The 19802-nt window shown below is 48.3% G+C and overlaps 2 protein-coding genes across 2 annotated transcripts in view; one reads left to right on the forward strand and one right to left on the reverse strand.

The window, feature by feature from the left end:
- The window catches only part of LOC140418954 (uncharacterized), a 150762-nt gene that overhangs the window by 116532 nt on the left and 14428 nt on the right, over positions 1-19802 (forward strand). The window lies entirely within an intron of this gene.
- Positions 884-15003, reverse strand: LOC140418953 (uncharacterized). Its single transcript, XM_072502638.1, has 2 exons — positions 14906-15003; positions 884-13586 (listed from the first exon to the last, which is right to left on the reverse strand). Exon 2 carries the CDS (start codon positions 13183-13185, stop codon positions 11863-11865), a length of 1323 nt encoding a protein of 440 aa, XP_072358739.1. The 5' UTR covers positions 13186-13586; positions 14906-15003; the 3' UTR covers positions 884-11862.

The following is a 19802-nucleotide window of genomic DNA, read 5'->3' on the forward strand; positions in this document are numbered from 1 at the left end:
ACTCCCTATTTTCTGTTTTGAATCTGTTGCACAGGGTGTTCGAAGGGGAGGCTTCAAAGTCCGGAAACTCAAACCAAGCATCACATCAGGATCTGACAGAGTCCTCAATTTATCGTATCCTGAATATCATTGAACATGGAAGGAAAAAGCATCATTCACAGTGCGGGGAAACCGTACACGTGTTGTGTGTGTGGACGACGATTCAGTCAATCATCAGGCCTCACAAGCCACAAATGCAGTCACACTGAGGAGAAACCGTGGAAATGTGCGGACTGTGGGAAAGGATTCACTTCCCCATCCAAGCTGGAAACTCATCGACGCAGTCACACTGGAGAGAGACCGTTCACCTGCTCCAAATGTGGGAAGGGATTTACTATTTCAGACCACCTGCTGAGTCACCAACGAGTTCACACTGGGGAGAGACCATTCACCTGCTCAGAGTGTGGGAAGGGATTCACTCAGTCATTCACTCTGTCCACACACCAGCGAATTCACACTGGGGAGAGACCATTCACCTGCTCCAAGTGTGGGAAGGGATTCACTCAGTCATCCACTCTGTCCACACACCAGCGAATTCACACTGGGGAGAGACCATTCACCTGCTCCAAGTGTGGGAAGGGATTCACTACATCATCCCACCTGCTGAGACACCAGCAAGTTCACACTGATGAGAGACCGTTTCAATGTCCAGACTGCGGGAAGTGCTATAAAGGTTCTGGGGATCTGATGCGCCATCAACCTGTTCACACTGGCGAGAGACCATTCAGGTGCTCTCACTGTGGGACTGGGTTCAGACGATCATCTAACCTCATTGCACATCAGCGAGTTCACACTGGGTAGACTGTTCACCTGCTCCGATTGTGGAAAGGGATTTGCTCATTCATCCGTTCTTGGATTTGATTTATTGTTGTCACATGTATTAGTAGACAGTGAAAAGTATTGTTTCTTGCATGCTGTACAAACAATGCATACCGTACATAGGGAAGGAAGGAGAGACTGCAGAATATAATGTTACAGTTATAGCAAGGTGTAGAGAAAAGATCAACTTAATACGAGGAAGGTCCATTCAAAAATCTGATGGCAGTAGGGAAGAAGCTGCTCTTGAGTCGGTTGGTACGTGACCTCCAACTTTGGTATCTTTTTCCTGATGGAAGTAGGTGGAAGAGAGTATGTCCGGGGTGCGTGGGGTCCTTAATTATGCTGGCTGCCTTTCTGAAGCAGCGGGAATTATAGACAGAGTCAATGGATGGGAGGCTAGTTTGCGTGATGGATCGGGCTACATTCACGACCTTTTGTAGTTTCCTGCTGTCTTGGGTAGAGCAGGCTCCATACCAAGCTGTGATACAACCAGAAATAATGCTTTCTATGGTGCATCTGTAGAAGTTGGTGAGAGTAGTAGCTGACAGGCCAAATTTCTTTAGTCTTCTGAGAAAGTACAATCGTTGTTGGGCTTTCTTAACTATAGTGTCGGCATGGGGGACCAAGACAGGCTGTTGATGATCTGTACACCTAAAAACTTGAAGCTCTCGACCCTTTCTACTTCGTTCCCATTGATGGAGACAGGGGCATGTTCTCCACTACGCTTCCTGAAGTCGATGACAATCTCCTTCGTTTTGTTGACATTGAGGGACAGATTATTGTTGTTGCACCAGTTCACCAGATTCTCTATCTCATTCCTGTACTCTGTCTCGTCATCCGACCCACTACGGTGGTGTCATCAGCAAATTTGAAAATCGAGTTGGAGGGGAATTTGGCCGCATAGTCATAGGTGTATAAGGAGTATAGTAGGTGGCTGAGGACACAGTCTTGTGGAGCACCGGTGTTGAGGATGATCGTGGAGGAGGTGTTGTTGCCTATCTTTACTGATTGTGGCATGTGGGTTAGAAAGTTCAGGATCCAGTCGCAGAGGGAGGAGCCGAGGCCAAGGCCATGGAGTTTGGAGAGGAGTTTTGGAGGAATGATGGTGTTGAAGGCTGAGCTGTAGTCGATAAATAGGAGTCTGATACAGGTGGCTTTGTTATCTAGGTGTTTCAGGGTAGAGTGCAGGGCCATGGAGATGGAGTCTGCTGTGGACCTGTTGTAGCGGTAAGCGAACTGTAGTGGATCAAGGCAATCCGGGAGGCTGGAGTTGATTCGTGCCATGACTAACCTTTGAAGCGCTTCATGATGGATGTCAGAGCCACTTGACGATAGTCATTAAGGCACACTCTTGACCTTTTTTTGGTATAGCAATGATGGTCGTCTTCTTGAAGCAGATATGGATCTCAGATTGTTGTAAAGAGAGGTTGAAGATGTCTGCGAATATCCCCGCCAGCTGATCCGCGCAAGACCCAAATGCTCGTCCAGGTACCCCATCCAGGCCAGTGGCTTTCCGTGAGTTGACCTTCGAGAAGGCTGCTCTGAAATTCTCTCCACACATCAGCGAATTCACACTGCGGGGAGGCCATTCACCTGCTCCAAGTGTGGGAAGGGATTCACTCAGTCATCCATTCTGTCCACACACCAGCGAGTTCACTCCAGGGAGAGACCACATTCGCCTGCTCCGAGTGTGGGAAGGGATTCACTCAGTCATCCACCTTGCAGAACCACTATCGAATTCACACTGGGGAGAGACCATTCACCTGCTCAGAGTGTGGGAAGGGATTCACTCGATCATCCAACCTGCTGAGACACCAATGAGTTCACAAGTAACCACAGTGATTGGATTTTGCTGTTACTCACATTCAGGACTGAACCATGTTCATTTGGGTCTCTTTCTGCTGATAACAATTCCAGCCCATTTACAGGGGCTAATATTCTGGCTAAAAGTCAAATAAATTAGATTTGTGTGAAATATGCAGAGTGCTGAAACTTTTTAATATCTCTGACACAAGTTAGTTCCTTTTGAAGTACTCTCGCTCTCCCCTGTCTCTTCCATCCTCACCACCAACAAGAAGTGTGAGGAGCTTGTGGAGCTTCTTTGTGACTGAGATTGAGTAAATCCGATCAGCTGCCTCTGCTGCTTCCCTCTCTTCCACGAGCCCACCGGACCGAACTGTCTCGAAACTTCGTCCTTTCCCCAGCCCTGAACCCACATCTTTCTCTAGTTTCTCTCCCATCTACCCTCATGCCCTCTGAGCTCATCTTGTCCATGAGATCCAGATCCTGCTCCATTGACTCTATTCACACTGAGCTACTGATCAGCCAACTACCCTGTGTCCATGGATATTGTCAACATTTCTCTCTCTTCAGCTACTGCCCCTCTGTCCTTCAAATCTGCCATCATCACCCCCTCCTCAATAAAACAAACCCTTGACCCTGCCATCCTTACAAATTACTGCCCCATCTTCAACCTCCCTCTCCTCTCCAAACTCTTTAAACATGTTGCCACCTCCCAAATCCTTGCCCATCGTTCCCAGAACTCCCATGTTTGAATCCCTTCAATCAGGTCTCTGCCCTGTCACAGTGAAACACAAGAGACAAACAGAATCTTACCCAGAGAGAAAGGCAGACAATCCGGGAGCTTGGATCCAACACGGATATGTCCATAAGACCAGAAGACAAGGACAACAGCACAGTCATTATTTTATCTTCTTAAATTTAGAGTACCCAATTATATATTTTTTACAATTAAGGGGTAATTTAGCGTGGCCAATCCACTTAACCTACACATCTTTGGGTTGGGGGGGTGAAACCCAAGCAGACACGGGGAGAATGTGCAAACTCCACACAGACAATGACCCACTGCCAGGTTGGAACCCAGGTCCGGGATCGAACCCAGGTCCTCAGCGCATAAGGAGCACAGTCATTATTGAGAGACAACAATACATGCTGGAGCCAAGACAGAGAACTTGACAACACGAATCATAACACCAACCTACCTAGACCCATATACCCGAGACAGGAAGGCGAATTGGAGACAGACTGGAAGAACTCAAAGATTCCAGACACATTAACCAAAAACAGATGGAATATCTGAGGTACAACAGGCGGAAGGAAGTTCCAACTGCTTCCTAAAATACACAAACACCAAACGCATGGACAGTACCAGGGAAATACCACCAGACAGACCCATCAGATCAGACTGAGATCCTACAGAATTGCTGAAACATCAACACACTGGTCCTAGTAGTTTTTAAATAAATTTAGAGAACCCAATTCATTTTTTCCAATTAAGGGGCAATTGAGTGTGACCAATCCACCTACCCTGCACATCTTTGGGTTGTGGGAGCAAAACCCACGCAAACACGGGGAGAATGTGCAAACTCCACAGGGACAGTGACCCAGAGCGGGAAACGAACCTGGGACCTCGGCGCCGTGATGCAGCAATGCTAACCACCGTACTACCGTGCTGTCCCTGATCCTGGTAGTTGATGGTATAGTGGTTCAATAAATATAATTTGTGGATTAGAAATGGGTGTAATATAGAGCAAAAACAGGAAATAAAAATAATATTTATTATTGTCACAAGTAGGCTTACATTAACAGTGCAATGAAGTTTCTGTGAAAATCCCCTAGTCGCCACACTCCGACGCCTGTTCGGATACACCGAAGGAGAATGTCCAAATTACTTAACAGCACGTCTTTCAGGAGTATGGGAGGAAACCGGAGCACCCGGAGGAAACCCACTGAGACACGGGGAGAACGTGCAGACTCCGCACAGACAGTGACCCAAGCCGGGAATCAAACCTTGGACTCTGGAGCTGTGAAGCAGCAGTGGTAACCACTGTGCTACGGTGCTGCCCTGTGCTGGATGAACTCAACAGGTCTGGCAGCATCACAGAACCCCTGCAGTGCAGAAGGAGGCCATTAGGCCCATCGAGTTAGCACTAACCCTACAAAAGAGCACCCTACCCAGGTGTACTTACTCTGTCCTCTCCCCATAACCCCAAAAGGAGAGGCACAAGGACAGCGGCACCATGGACAAACCGTGGAAATGTGGGGACTGAGGGAAGGGATTCATATCCCGTTTGTGCTGGAAATTCATCTGCGCAGTCACACCGGGGAAAGACCATTCACCTGCTCCGAGTGTGGGAAGTGGTTCATTCGACGAACCCATCTCAACACACCAACTTGTTCACTCTGCTACCAGGGGCGAGATTCTCCGACCCCCCGCCGGGCTGGCGTGAGTCCCGCCCCCGCCAGTTGCCGAATTCTCCGGCACTGGAGATTCGGCGGGGGCGGGAATCGTGCCACGCCGGTTGGCGGCACCCCCCCCCCCCCTGGCGATTCTCTGGGCCGGATGGGCCGAAGTCCCGCTGCTAGAATGCCTGTCCCGCCGGCGTGGATTAAACCACCTCTCTTACCGGCGGGACAAGGCGGCGCGGGCGGGCTCCGGGGTCCTGGGGCGATCTGGCCCCGGGGGGTGCCCCCACGGTGGCCTGGCCCGCGATCGGGGCACACCGATCCACGGGCGGGCCTGTGCCATGGGGGCACTCTTTTCCTTCCGCCTTCGCCACGGTCTCCACCATGGCGGAGGCGGAAGAGACTCCCTCCACAGCGCATACGTGGGGATGCCGTGAGCGGCCGCTAACGCTCCCGCGCATGCGCCGCCCGGCAATGTAATTTCCGCGCCAGCTGGCAGGGCACTTCTGCTAGCTGTCGGGGTGGAAATCAGTCCGGCGCGGGCCTAGCCCCTCAAGGTTAGGACTCGGCCGGTCAAGGGGCGGAGGATTCCGCACCTTTGGGGCGGCGCAATGCCGTACTGATCTGCGCCGTTTTTGCCGCCGGTCGGCGGACATCGTGCCGCTTATGGAGAATTTCACCCGAGATCTTTTAAATGTTCCGACTGTGAGAAGAGCTTTAAAAGAATAGAAAATCTGCTGACACACCAGTGGGTTCACACCAGGGAGAGACCGTACCCCTGCTCTGAGTGTGGGAAGAGATTCAGTCAGTTGTCCAGCTTTCTGTTACACCAGTGAGTTCACACTGGGGAGAAACCAGTTGCCTGCCCCAAGTGTGGGATGTCATTCACTCAGTTATGCAAACTGTTGGATCACCATCGAGTTCACACTGGGGAGAGACCATTCACTTGTTCTGTGTGTGGGAAGGGATTCACTCCGTTATCAATCCCGATGAGACACCAGCGCGTTCACACCGGGGAGAGACCATTCACTTGTTCTGAGTGTGGGAAGGGATTCACTCAGTCGACCCACCTCACTTCACACCAACATGTTCACTCTGACACGAGACCTTTTAAATGTTCCGCCTGTGAGAAGAGTTTCAACAGCAAAATGGATCTGCTGATTCACCAGTGCAGTCACACTGGAGAGAGGCCGTTCACCTGCTCCGTGTGTGGGAAGGGATTCACTCAGCAGCCCCTCCGGCTCAAACACCAGCGCATTCACACCAGGGAGGAGCGTTCATCTGTTCCCTGTGTGGGAAGGGATTCATTCAGTCATCCACCCTGCAGACACACCAGCGAGTTCACAAGTGCGTCCAGGACTCTGCTGTTATTGATGTTAATCACATCCAGGACTGAACCAAAATCACATCCAGGACAGAACCATGTTCATTCTGACAGCTGGAGTTTGTTTGAGTTGATGTTAATAATCCCTGAAACTGAGATTAGAATAGATTGGTGCTTGATCGCCGGCACAGACACAATGGGACAAAGCGGCTTGTTTTGTGCTGTAAAACTCTACAACTCGAACCCATCTCACTTCACACCAACATCTTCACTCTGACACAAGACATTTTAGGTGTTCTGACTGTGAGAAGAACTTAGAAGCAAAATGGATCTGCTGACTCACCAACGCGCTCACACTGGAGACCGTTCACTGCTCGGAGAGTGGGAAGGGATTTATTTCCGGTTGCGCCGCCTCCCTAAACCCCCCAACCCAAGACTGGAAATTCCCGCCCAAGGTAAAGGACCTTTAAAGGGGTGGCACAGTCGCACAGTGAGCAGCACTGTTGCTTCACAGCGCCAGGGGCCCAGATTTGATTCCGGTTTTGGTCACTGTGTGGCGTGTCTGCACGTTCTCCCCATGTCTGCGTGGGTTTCCTCCGGGTGCTCCGGCTTCCCGAAAGATGTGCTGTTAGGTAATTTGGACAATCTGTCATGTGACAGTACCTTTAAGAAATAGGTGTTATCAAATAGCTGTAGTGCATGTACCTTTAAGAACTGGGTGTTTATCAAATAGCTGCAGTGATATCAGAGTGTGGGTGGAGCTGGGGTCTCTGTCTTCACTGCAGCTATTTGATAAACACCCAGTTCTTAAAGGTACTCTCACATGACAATTCTGAATTATCCCTCTCTGTACCTGAACAGGCTCCGGAATGTGCTGAGTAGGGGCTTTTCACTGTAACTTCATTGAAGTGTTAATGTAAAACTACTTGTGACAATAAAGATTAGGATTATTAAATAAAATGTTCCGGCAAATTTCCATCCCGCCCACGATGATTCTCACGTCCGGAAATATGACCCCAGCAAATGGGATGAAGCCAAATCTTTAAAAGGCAAAGTCTTTATTTCAAATTGTTGCCGTGCTGTCAGGGGAAAAGGTTAACTTCTCTGCTTGTTTACAAAACGAAGAGGAAACATTCACAAAGCTTCCCACAGCTTGTGAGCTCCGAAACATGACTTCAAGGCTGAAGTTTATCTTCAGAGAATGAAACGTTTTGGTGCATTTTCCAATTTTACCAGTAAATTGTGATTCACACTGAAAGGTTGACTTTCACTCAGTAATTAGAACATTTCACTTTCTCAGCACTGACACTTCAGATCAAATTCCAATTGTCCACTTCTCTTGCAGCTGGTGTGTGGAGAAGATCATGTTCACTGTAGATCTGTCAGCACAGAAACCGCACTGTGCTTCTGGATAAACTCAGTTTGCAAGTAAATGAATATTTTAAACATCACCTAAGTGAAGGTCTTCCCCTGACTCTAAGGAGATGTCCCTGGAGTTGATGCTGTCTCCTCTGTCATTGCTGTTCTTATTGCATCACACATGTTCCGTGGACCAGTCTCACAGCCCAAAAGGGGAGGGCAGGAAGGTGTGACAGTCGATGGGACTTTCCGTGTGTGAGCAGTTCAGCTGGAATTCCATCCTTGCCGGGCACCTTTCTGCTTGCTCAGCAATCAATGGCCTTTGCCAGCTCAAATGATGAGAGTTTCTTGTCCAACTCAACCATGACAAGAAGCTGCAGGAAAGTCAAACAGAGACTGGGAGATGCCCTTCTCACAGGGGTACAGCTCACTGTTGTGTTCAACCCAGCTCCTCCTCACTCTCTCACCATGACTGACACTGAGCATGTTCAGAGCACACACCCACACTGCACCTGTGCACTGGCCTCGTACACTCACTGATCGGGAACTTTCTGCAGCGCGGGGATTCTGGGTAACACAGCCACCATAGAGCAATTAGTAAACAGGAAGATTCTATTTCCCAGTCAGCAAAACAGAAGATCCACAGTTAGGCAAGATGCTGGGCATGAAGCACAATGAGAGGTTTGGATACTTTATTTAATACAGAAGCACATTATTCTGATATCACTTAGACATGGGCAGCAAACAGGCTGATCTGCAGTATGTACAGTATATACAACACCTGGGACACGGTAAATCATCTCATCAAATCAGTGATAGGTTTGTTTACTGATCATAATTGTGACTGGGTCACACTCACGATTCATGCAAAATGCAACTCCCCAGGTTTTTTGACCCACTCCCTCCAGACCTGTTTTCACTCCAAGGGTCTTGACATCTGCCTTAGTCTTCATCCAGCCACGTATATTCAGCTCACACTGCCCAACAACCAGCCTCTCCTGCACTGGGCACAGGGTTTCCATCACCAAAAATCTGTCCCGATCCACCCACATCGACGCTAGCACCAAAAAAGCGCAACAGAGCCGAAACTTCTTCAGGCAACTAAGCAAATTTGACATGTCCACACTGACTCTTACCAACTTTTACAGATGCACCTCAGAAAGCATCCTATCTGGCTGCATCACAGCCTGGTATGGCAACTGCTCGGCCCAAGACCACAAGAAACTTCAGAGAGTAGTGCACACAGCCCAGTCCATCACACAAACCTGCCTCCCATCCATTGACTCTATCCACACCTCCCGCTGTCTTGGGAAAGCGGGCAGCAGAATCAAAGACCCCTCCCACCCAGCTTACTCACTCTTCCAACTTCTTCCATCGGGCAGGAGATACAAAAGTCTGAGAACACGCACGAACTGATTCAAAACAGCTATTACCAGAATCCTAAACGACCCTCTGATGGACTGACCTGATTAATACTACACTCCTGTATGCTGCACTCTATGCCTTTGTCTATATTAACATTGTGTACCTTGTGCTGCCCCATTATTTATTTTCTTTTTAGTTTACTTTATTTTCATGTAGGAAATGATCTGTTGAGCTGCTCGCAGAATAATAATTTTCACTGTACCTCGGTGCACGTGACAATAAACAAATCCAATCCAAATCGCGGGAGCAATCTGCCTCTCCTGCATTGGTGCACTGCATTTCCCTCATAACACAGTGGCATAGAAAGGTGACAGCACAAAACAAAGGCACTCAACAAATTGTATCTGTGCCAACTTTCTGCAACAGACACAATCCCCTGTCATTGGCCCTGAACTCTGCAGATATTTTTCTCCTCAAAGAATGTGAACAGATGACCAAGGAGTTGGCTATTCAGCCCAGTCTGCTCCACCATTTAATAAGGTCATGGCTGATCTGATAGTAACAGATAGTTGTCCAATTCTCTTTTCAAGGCATCAATTGAATCTGCCTCCACCACATTTTTGAGCAGTGCATTCATGATCCCATGTGCAGCACAGAATGTTTTTCTTCACATCGTAAGACATAGGAACAGAATTAGGCCACTCGGCCCATCAAATCTGCTCCGCCATTCAATCATGGCTGATATTTTTCTCATCTCCATTCTCCTGCCTTCTCCCCATAACTCCTGATCCCCTTATTGATCAAGAACCTATCTATCTCTGTCTTAAAGACACTCAGTGATTTGGCCTCCATGGCATTCTGTGGCAAAGACTTGCACAGATTCACCACCCTCTGGATGAAGAAATTCCTCCTCATCTGTTTTAATTCCTCCTCATCACCTGAGGAAGGAACTGTGCTAGTGAGTCGAAACAAACCTGTTGGACTTTAACATGGTGTTGTAAGACTTCTTACTCTGTTTTAAAGGATCGCCCATTTAGTCTGAGATTGTGTCCTCTGTTTCTAGTTTTTCCCACAAGTGCAAACATCTTCTCCATGTCCACTCTACCCAGGCCTCGCAGTATCCCATAAGTTTTAATAAGATCCCCCATAACCTTCTAAACTCCAACGAGTACAGACCCAGAATCCTCAAGCGTTCCTCAGCCGACAAGCTCTTCATTCCAGGGATCATTCTTGTAAACCTCCTCTGGACCTTTTCCAAAGCCAACACATTCTTCCTTAGATAAGGGGACCAAAACTGCTCATAATAATCCAAATGGGGTCTGATCAGAGCCTTATACAACCTCAGAATTACATCCCTGGTCTTGTATTCTAGCCCTCTCGACTTGAATACATTGCATTTGTCTTCCTAACTGCCGATTGAACCTGCACATTAACCTGAAGAGAATCTTGAACGATCTTCGTGCTTGAGATTTCCTCAGCATTTCCCCATTTAGAAAATAGTCTGTGCCTCCTTCCAAAGTCCATAACCTCACACTTTTCCACACTGTATTCCATCTGCCACTTCTTTGCGGACTCTCCAAGCCTTGCTCAGCATTGCTTCTTATTACTTTAAATGAATGCCCTCGGTTTATAACCTTGCCCTAAATATGACTTGCTAGATCAAATGTCTATTGCAGATCCTTACTTTTAATGTGGTCAAATGCCTTTCCATTTGAGAACTGTTCAATAAAGTTATTAGAATTATTTGTAGCTAAGGCAGCATGTGGAGCAGTGGTAAGCACTGGGACTACGGCGATGAGGACCCGGGTTTGAATCCTGGCCCTGGGTTACTGTCCATGTGGAGTTTGCGCATTCTCCACATGTCTGCATGGGTTTCACCACCACAACCCAAGGATGTGCAGGTTAGGTGGATTGGCCACGCTAAATTGCCCCTTAATTGGAAAAACATAATAAGTGGGTACTCTGAATATTTTTTAAAAGTATTATTTGTAGCTTCCCCACCAATCCGTTTTTTCCATTCTCCTGAAGTGACCTTATTTTTATCGGGAGTTAACTGAAGTGTGTTCCTAACCTCTCATTATCTAAATTTCCATTCAACACCTTTCTGTCCACCTGACCCAGTCCATGGCTTTCTCCCTCATTGTCTAAAACACATCAGCAACTTTTGTCTAATTCTAGTGCACACATTTCAATCTAAATCATTGACATATACCGGAACACTGTGAAGCCCCACTGGAACGGACGTCCAGGCATCATTCAGTCCTGGATGTGACTAACAGCAGCAACAACAGCTGAATCCAAACCCTGCTGTTGTCGGTGAACTTGCTGATGTCTGTGCAGGTTGTCTGACTGAGTGAATCTCCTCCCACTCACAGAGCAGTTGAACAGCCTCTCCCAGTACCGCTCCCACATGAAGGCCACACGGTAGCACAGTGGTTAGCACTGTTGCTTCACATCACCAGGGTCCCAGGTTTGATTCCCGGCTTGGGTCACTGTCTGCGCGTTGTTCCAGTGTCTGTGTGAGTTTCCTCCGGTTTCCCCCCACAGTCCAAAGGTGTGCAGGTTAGATGGATTGGCCATGCTAAATTGCCCTTAGTGTCCAAAAAGGTGAGGTGGGGTTATGGGTTAGGTTGGAGGTATGGGCTTAAGTAAGGTGCTCTTTGCAAGGGCCGGTGCACTCGATATGCCGAATGCTCTCCTTCTGCACTGTAAATGCTACGATTCTGTCTCAGCGTGAACTCGCTGGTGTTTCAGCAATTCGGTTTACTTTTAAATCTCTTTTCACAATCAGACCATTTAAAAGGTTTCTGTTCAGTGTGAACAAGTTGGTGTCTATTCAAGTGGGATGACTGAGTGAATTTCTTGTCACACACGGGGCAAGTGTACGGTCTCCGCCCAGTGTGACCTCGCTGGTGTCTCAGAAGCTGGGATGAACATGTGAATCCCTTCCCACACACGGAGCAGGTGAATGGCCTCTCCCCAGTGTGAGTGCGTTGATGTATCACTAAATCCTTTTTACTTTTAAAGCTCTTTTCACAGTCAGCACATTTCAACGGTCTCTGACCAGTATGAAGAAGTTGGTGTCTCAGGAGGTGTGATGACCGAGTGAATCCCTTCCCACACATGGAGCAGGTGAATGGCCTCTCCCCAGTGTGAGTGCGTTGATGTATCAGTAAATTAATTCTGCTTTTAAAGCTCTTCTCACAGTCAGCACATTTAAAAGGTCTCTGGTCAGAGTGAACCAGATGGTGAGACCGGAGGTTTGATAAAGCATTAAATCCCTTCCCACATTCCAGACAGATGAATGGCCTCTCCCCAGTGTGAGTGCGTTGATGTGTCAGTAAATCCATTCTGCTTTTAAAGCTCTTTTCACATTCAGCACATTTCAACGGTCTCTGGTCAGTGTGAACAAGTTGGTGTTTCAGAAGGTGGGATGTACAAGTGAATCCCTTCCCACACATGGAGCAGGTGAACAGCCTCTCCCCAGTGTGAGTTCGTTGGTGTCTCAGTAAATTATTTCTGCTTTTAAAGTTCTTCTCACAGTCAGCACATTTAAAAGGTCTCTGATCAGAGTGGACCTGATGGTGAGTCCGGAGGTTTGATAAAGCATTAAATCCCTTCCCACACACGGAGCAGGTGAAAGGCCATTCCCCAGTGTGAGTGCGTTGGTGTATCAGTAAATTTATTCTGCTTTTAAAGATCTTCTCACAGCCAGCACATTTAAAAGGTCTCTGATCAGTATGAACAAGTTGGTGTTTCAGGAGGTGAGATGACTGAGTGAATCCCTTCCCACACACAGAGCAGGAGAACGGCCTCTCCCCAGTGTGAGTGCGTTGATGTATCCGCAAATTATTTCTGCTTTTAAAGCTCCTCTCACAGTCAGCACATTTAAACGGTCTCTGGTCAGTATGAACATGCTGGTGTGTGATGTGGTTGGATGATTTAGCGAATCCCTTCCCACATACGGAGCAGGTGAATGGCCTTTCCCCAGTGTGAATACGTCGATGAGTTTCCAATTCAGACGGGGAATAGCATCCCAACCCACAGTCCCCACATTTCCACGGTTTCTCCATGGTTATCGACAAGTTATCAGGTGTAGGTGGGATGCAGATTTGAGGTCACTATCAGATCAGGCTCACGGGGCTGAAAGTCCAATTGCTGCTTCTGGATTCCTTTGGCCCAAATTTCCTTATTTCTCTCCAGTTTGGGTCATCACTTGAAGCCTGAGTACGGTGACTCCCTGACGTAAATGCTGAAATTTATTTTCATGCTGTGTGATTGGTTAAAGTTCAGTTCCAGCTAACTGGAAAATTACTTTGATGTCTGTGTCTCGGTGCTTTTCCAATGACAGAGATTTTTGAATGTTTTTCCCAAAGACAAAACAGACAAACATTTCTCTGTCCATGTTGAAAGGCCGGTCCTGATGAATCAAGTGACTCTGTCAGATCTCAACACGTTTGCATCTGCAAATATTCTGTAAAAGATTACATTGAAATACTGTGAATATATAAGATACAAACAGGCCATTCTGTCACAGATTCTGCTGCTGTCCATACTCGGCACACATCTCCGACTGTCCCACCTATCAAATCACAGCCTTTCAACTGATTTTCGATTCCATTTTCTCTCATGTGCTTGTCCCGTTTCCTTTTGAAAACATCTCAGCACTTTCCTCAACTCCTTTCCATGGTAATGAGTTGCACATTCTGAACCTGTGATAAATAATTTTGTCCGGATTGTCCCCTTGGATTTATTCGTAAATTTTCTTGTATTTACGACTTGTTGTTTATTGATGGTCACTCTCTCACATCGTCTCCAAACTACTGATAATGTAAAAGATTTATAGCAGGTCACTGCTTAATTTGTTGTTGTCGATAGAAAAAAGGCCCCACTCCATGTAATCTTTCCTGAGAGCTGTAATCTCTCATGTTACAAAAGTCATCATTGTCAATACAGGATAGAAATTCTGAACAGGCAATTCTAGTTTCTCTGGAACATTTTTCCTCTCTTGTTCCCCCAAAGCTTATAATCCCCGTCCCACACACTCTCCCTCCTCCCTGGGCTGAAATCCAAACCCATCTCACCATCTGCACCATTTCTTTCCTCCATTTCCTCTATTTCTTGTCCCCCTCCTCTGATGTGAACCATCCTCCAGTGTCTGAAGCAGAATGGTGCTCGTTAACCTGGGCCTGTTCCCGGGAGGGAGAAGCCCCGCAGCTGCAAACCAGGGAGCTGACAATGATTGTGAACACAGTACGAAGTCTTACAACACTAGGTTAAAGTCCAACAGGTTTGTTTCGATGTCACTAGCTTTCGGAGCGCTGCTCCTTCCTCACCTGAGGAAGGAGCAGCGCTCCGAAAGCTAGTGACATCGAAGGAAACCTGTTGGACTTTAACCTGGTGTTGTAAGACTTCGTACTGTGCTCACCCCAGTCCAACGCTGGCATCTCCACATAATAATTGTGAAGGGTTTGCTTCATCTCACAATGCCCGGGGACTGATTGACGGCAGAGTCGGGCCAATAGGAAGAGGGGGCGGGGCTGGAAGACCGAACAAGAGAGGCTTGTCCTCCAGCCAATGAGCGAATGGGAGGCGGGGCAAAAGCTATCGGTCACAACGCATGCGCACTGCCGCACACTTCGTCAACCCGGGCCTGTCTCGGGAAAAGGCAGAGCAGCTTTCGCCGGTTGAGCTGCCGTATCCGAGCTTCGTATTCGGGACTTGCAGCCTACACGGAGTGTTTTTGAAGCCTCCCGGCCCATCCACCGGCTCTATCCATTTCTCATGACTTACCGAGCGGATCTGACCAGTGGACGATTTCCACCCGACTGCCTGAATCCTCAGCTATCATCGCCACTGCGCATGCCCAATCACGTGGGAGAAGGTGCTCAGCCCCGCCCCTGATTTACTCCGATTGGTTGGATGACCTACTGCAAACACTCGGTCTTCCAGGCCCACCCCTCTCTTCCTATTGGTCCAGAACTGCCGCCAATCACTTCCTGGGCATTGTGAGCTGAAGCATGCGCAGTGCCGATGCTGGACGCGGCCGGGAGGTTTCACTGAAACCCGGTGGACGCTCCAAACCCCAATAAGAAGTTTCCGGGCCCGGGTTTGCATCGAGCGGGGGGACAGCTGCGGCCTGCTCCCGGTGACAGGCCTGAGTTAACGGCCGCCGTCTTTATAGAGGCTGCAAACCCGCAGGGGGCAAAACATCAGAGATAGAGTTTGTTGTGAAACCAATGGGATATTGTAAAACAGGAGGTCAGGGTTACAGTCAACAACAACAACTTCTATTTATATAACACCATTAACATCAGAAATCATCCCAGTCAACTTCACAGGAACATTATAAAACAAAGTGAGGCACCCAGACACAAAAGGAGATATTAGGGCAGGTGACCAAAAACTTGGTCAAAGACGTGAGTTTTGAAGAGTCTGAAAGGAGGTGAGTGAGGTGGAGACGGGGAGCTTCAGGGAGGGAATTCAGTGCTTGGGGCCGAGGGAACTTAAAACCATGGCGGAGTAATTAAAATTGGGGGTGTACAAGAGTCCAGGATCAGAACTGTACAGATATCTCAGGGGGTTGTGGGGCTGGAGGAGATGACAGACACAGGGAGAGACGAGGCCATGGAGGGATTTGAAAACAAGGGAGAATTGACTGGGAGAGAATGCAAGTCTCGGAGCACAGGGATCATAGGGGAAAAGAACTTGCTGTGAATTAAGACACGGGTAGCAGACTTTTGGATGGCTTTAAGTTTGCAGAGGTAGAATGTGGGAGAGCAGCCAGGCGTGTGATGGAATTGTCGAATCGGGAGGTGACGATGGTAAATTGCCTTTGTATCTAAAAAGGCTAGGTGGGGTTACGGGGATAGGTGGAGGTGTGGGCTTAAGTAGGGTGCTCTTTCTAAGGGCTGGAGGGCCGAATGGCCTCCTTCTGCACTGTAAATTCTATGAGGTCAGAAGCTCATTGGATCAGTATGAAACCAAGTTTACAAAGAGTCTGGCAAAGTCTCAGACTGTTGCCAGGGAGAGGGTTAGAGTCGGTATGCCAGGAATGGAGATTAGAGCAGGGACCGAACAGTGGATTCAGTCGTCTCCATATTTGATTGAAGTTATTTAGTCAGTAGGAAGAGAACCAGAATGGGCTCTAAGTCTGATATCCGGTATAACTTAGTTCGAGAGGGAGAGGAAGAACGAAGGAAACCCTGGATGATTTGGAGAAACAACCTTTGCAATTGCTCATCAAATCTCCACACAGTCAGTTCTGGACACAAGGTTAACATCTGTTATTCTGTCTGCTCAGTCAGGGTGATTCAGATTAATGTCTGTCACAAGCCATGGATGAAGTGACTTATAAAGCATATTCTTATCTCTAATTATATAAATTTGATAACAGGATACAGAAATAATGATCGAATACTTTATTTGGATTTCAGCCCCAGGGAGGAGGGAGTGTGTGTGGGATGGGGATTTACAGCTTTGGGGACAGAAGAGAGAGAAAAAATGTTCCGTAGAAACTGGAATTGTCTGTTCTGAATTTAGGGTGACCTTTGTAAACTCCTTTTACAAGGCTTTAAGAGAGGATTTTCAGACAGGAAACAAACCACATATCACATTAAGATCCGACAGTGTCACTGAATTGATCAGGATCTGAATATCCTCAGACTATGAATGTGGAATGAAAAATGTTTGTTCTGTTTGTGGGAAAATATTTCAAACATCAGTGACTGGAAAAGCACCGAGACACACACGCACCAGAGTGAGTGTGTTCCAGTGAACTTATTGTGGAAAGAGCTTTGACCAGTTACAGCCTGAAAAACACCACACCATTCACTCAGGGGAGAAACCATACAACGTGTTCTGTCTAAGGACCAAGCTTCACTTGATTGCCTAAAGAGGAAACGCACAAAGACACTGACTCCATGGAGATACCGTGGAAACCGTGGGGTATGATTTCCGCTAAGGGGGTTTCCAAAATGCGAGAGGGCCTGGGTTCATATCCCGGATGAGTTCTGCAAAGCACTTGACTGGGGAGGTGATGGTGTAGTGGGATTGTCACTGGATAAGTAATCCCGAGACCCAGCACAATTCTCTGAGAATGCAGGTTCAAACCCCACCACGGCAGATGCTTCACTGTGGCTTGTATGTGAACTTGGATCCAATAAATCAGGGACAGCATGGTAGCACAGTGGTTAGCACAGTTGCTTTACTGCTCCAGGGTTCCAGGTTCAATTCCCAGCTTGGGTTACTATCTGTGCGGAGTCTGCACCGTCTCCCTGTGTCTGAATAGGTTTACTCAGGGTGCTTCCGTCTCCTCCCAGTCCAAAGATATGCAGGTTTGGTGGAGTGGCTATGCTAAATTGCCCTTAGTGTCCAAAAGGATTAAGTGAGGTTACTGGGTTATGGGCATAGAGTGGAGATGTGGGCTTGAGTAGGGTACTCTTTCCAAGGGCTAGTGCAGACTTGATGTGCCGCATGGCCTCCTTCTGCACTGTAAATTCTATGATTGTGGAAGTTGGATGTTCAACAGTTTAGTGCGAATTGGGTCAAAGGAGTAAAGAGTAAGTCACACAGACAAGATGAGCGCTGAGAGTGCATGATGGGAGACAGCAGGAAAAGAGGGGAAAGATGTGAGTTCAGAATTTGGATAAGAAAGGACTTTCGAGGCAGTTTTACTGAGTGGTTTCGTGGAAGACGAGCAGCAGAATCAGCTGATCGGATTGTTTCAATGGGTGGGGCTTTCCAGCCCTGCCTGCTGGCTGGAACTTCCAGTCCCACAGATCTCTCGGTATGTTGTTCAGGTTCTGTTGGTTGTCTCATTGGGTTCACTGTAGGCCTCTTCTGGTCTGTGGAAGAACTCCCGGAGCCTTTTGCCTGAAAAACTACATCTTCTTCGCAGCCTTCAACACGTCATCGATGAAGACGAACATCTTACCAAGGCCATCCCCACACCCCCACTACTTGCCTTCAAACAACTGCGCAAACTCAAACAGACCATTGATTGCAGGAAACTACCCAGCCTTCAGAAGAATAGCGACCACAACACCACACAACCCTGCCATGGTAACCTCTGCAAAACGTGCCAGGCCATCGACATGGGTACCACCATTTCATGTGAGAACACAATCCACCAGGTTCGCGGTACATACTCGTGCGACTCGGCCAACATTGTCTACCTCATACACTGCAGGAGTACATTGGCGAAGCCATGCAGATGCTGCGATAATGGATGAACGGACATTGCGCAACAATCACCAGGCAGGAATGTTCCCTTCCAGTTGGGGAATACTTCAGCAGTCAAGGGCATTCAGCCACTGATCTTCAGCTTAGCGTTCTCCAAGGCAGCCTTCAGGAAGCACGGCAGCGCAGAATAGCCAAGCAGAAACTGATAGCCAAGTTCCGCACACGAGTACGGCCTCAACCGGGATCTTGGATTCATTTTTTAAAAAATAAACGTTTTATTGAGATATTTCTTTGGCATTTCAACAGCAACAAAATCAACAGTATGCATAACAAGAAAAATATAGTGCAAATTCCACCTCCCTCTCCCACAGGTCTTGCCATTACTTACCCCCCCGAACCTATGCTAACCTAACCCCCTTCCTCTCCACCCCCCCCCCCCTTTCTGTTGACGATTAGTTCTCTGCGGAAGTCGACGAATGGTTGCCACCTCCAGGCGAACCCCAGCAGAGACCCCCTCATGGCGAATTTAATTTTCTCCAGGCAGAGGAAGCTAGCCATGTCGGAGAGCCAGGTCTCCGATTTCAGGGGCTTTGAGTCCCTCCATGCCAGTAACATACGCCTCCGGGCTACCAGGGAAGCAAAGGCTAGAACATTCGCCTCTCTCTCCTCCTGGATTCCCGGGCCCTGCGATACCCCAAAAATCGCCACCTCCGGGCTCATTGCCACCCTCGTATTTAATAATAATAATACTGTGGACATGGCATCAGCAAACCCCTGCCAAAATCCCCTCAGTTTTGGGCATGCCCAGAACATATGGACATGATTTGCTGCCCCCCCCCGTGCATTCCGCACACCTGTCCTCCACCCCAAAGAATCTGCTCATCCGGGCCACTGTCATGTGAGCCCGGTGAACAACCTTAAATTGGATCAGGCTGAGCCTGGCACATGTTGCGGTAGTATTGACCCTTCCTAATGCATCCGCCCAGAGGCCCTCCTCTATCTCTCCACCCCAGCTCCTCCTCCCACTTTCGCTTCAGCTCCTCGGTTTGCATCTCCTCCGAACCCATAAGCTCACAATATATGAACGAGATGCTCCCCTCTCCTATCCATCCTCGAGAGACCACCCTATCCTGAATCCCCCTTAGCGGCAAGGGTGGGAAGGTTGGTACCTGCTTCCGCAAAAGGTCCCGTACCTGTAAAAATTGGAATTAATTTCCCCCCGCTAATGCAAACTTCTCCTCCAGCGCCTTCATACTCAGGGAGCTAGCTTCCAAGAACAAGTCCCCCATCCTCTCAATCCCCGCTCTCCGCCTCACTGATGCCCCCTCTGCTCCCACATGTCTCCTCCACTGCCTCCAGACTCTCAGGGCCACCACCACCACTGGACTAGTGGAGTACCACGCCGGCGGGAACGGCAGGGGTGCCGTCACCAATGCCCCCAAACTTGTGCCCTTACAAGAAGCCGCCACCGTGGGGACCTTGGATTCATGTTGCATTACATTCACCC

Source organism: Scyliorhinus torazame, chromosome 5 (assembly GCF_047496885.1).
Source record: "Scyliorhinus torazame isolate Kashiwa2021f chromosome 5, sScyTor2.1, whole genome shotgun sequence".
NCBI classification, from domain to species: Eukaryota; Metazoa; Chordata; class Chondrichthyes; order Carcharhiniformes; family Scyliorhinidae; genus Scyliorhinus; species Scyliorhinus torazame.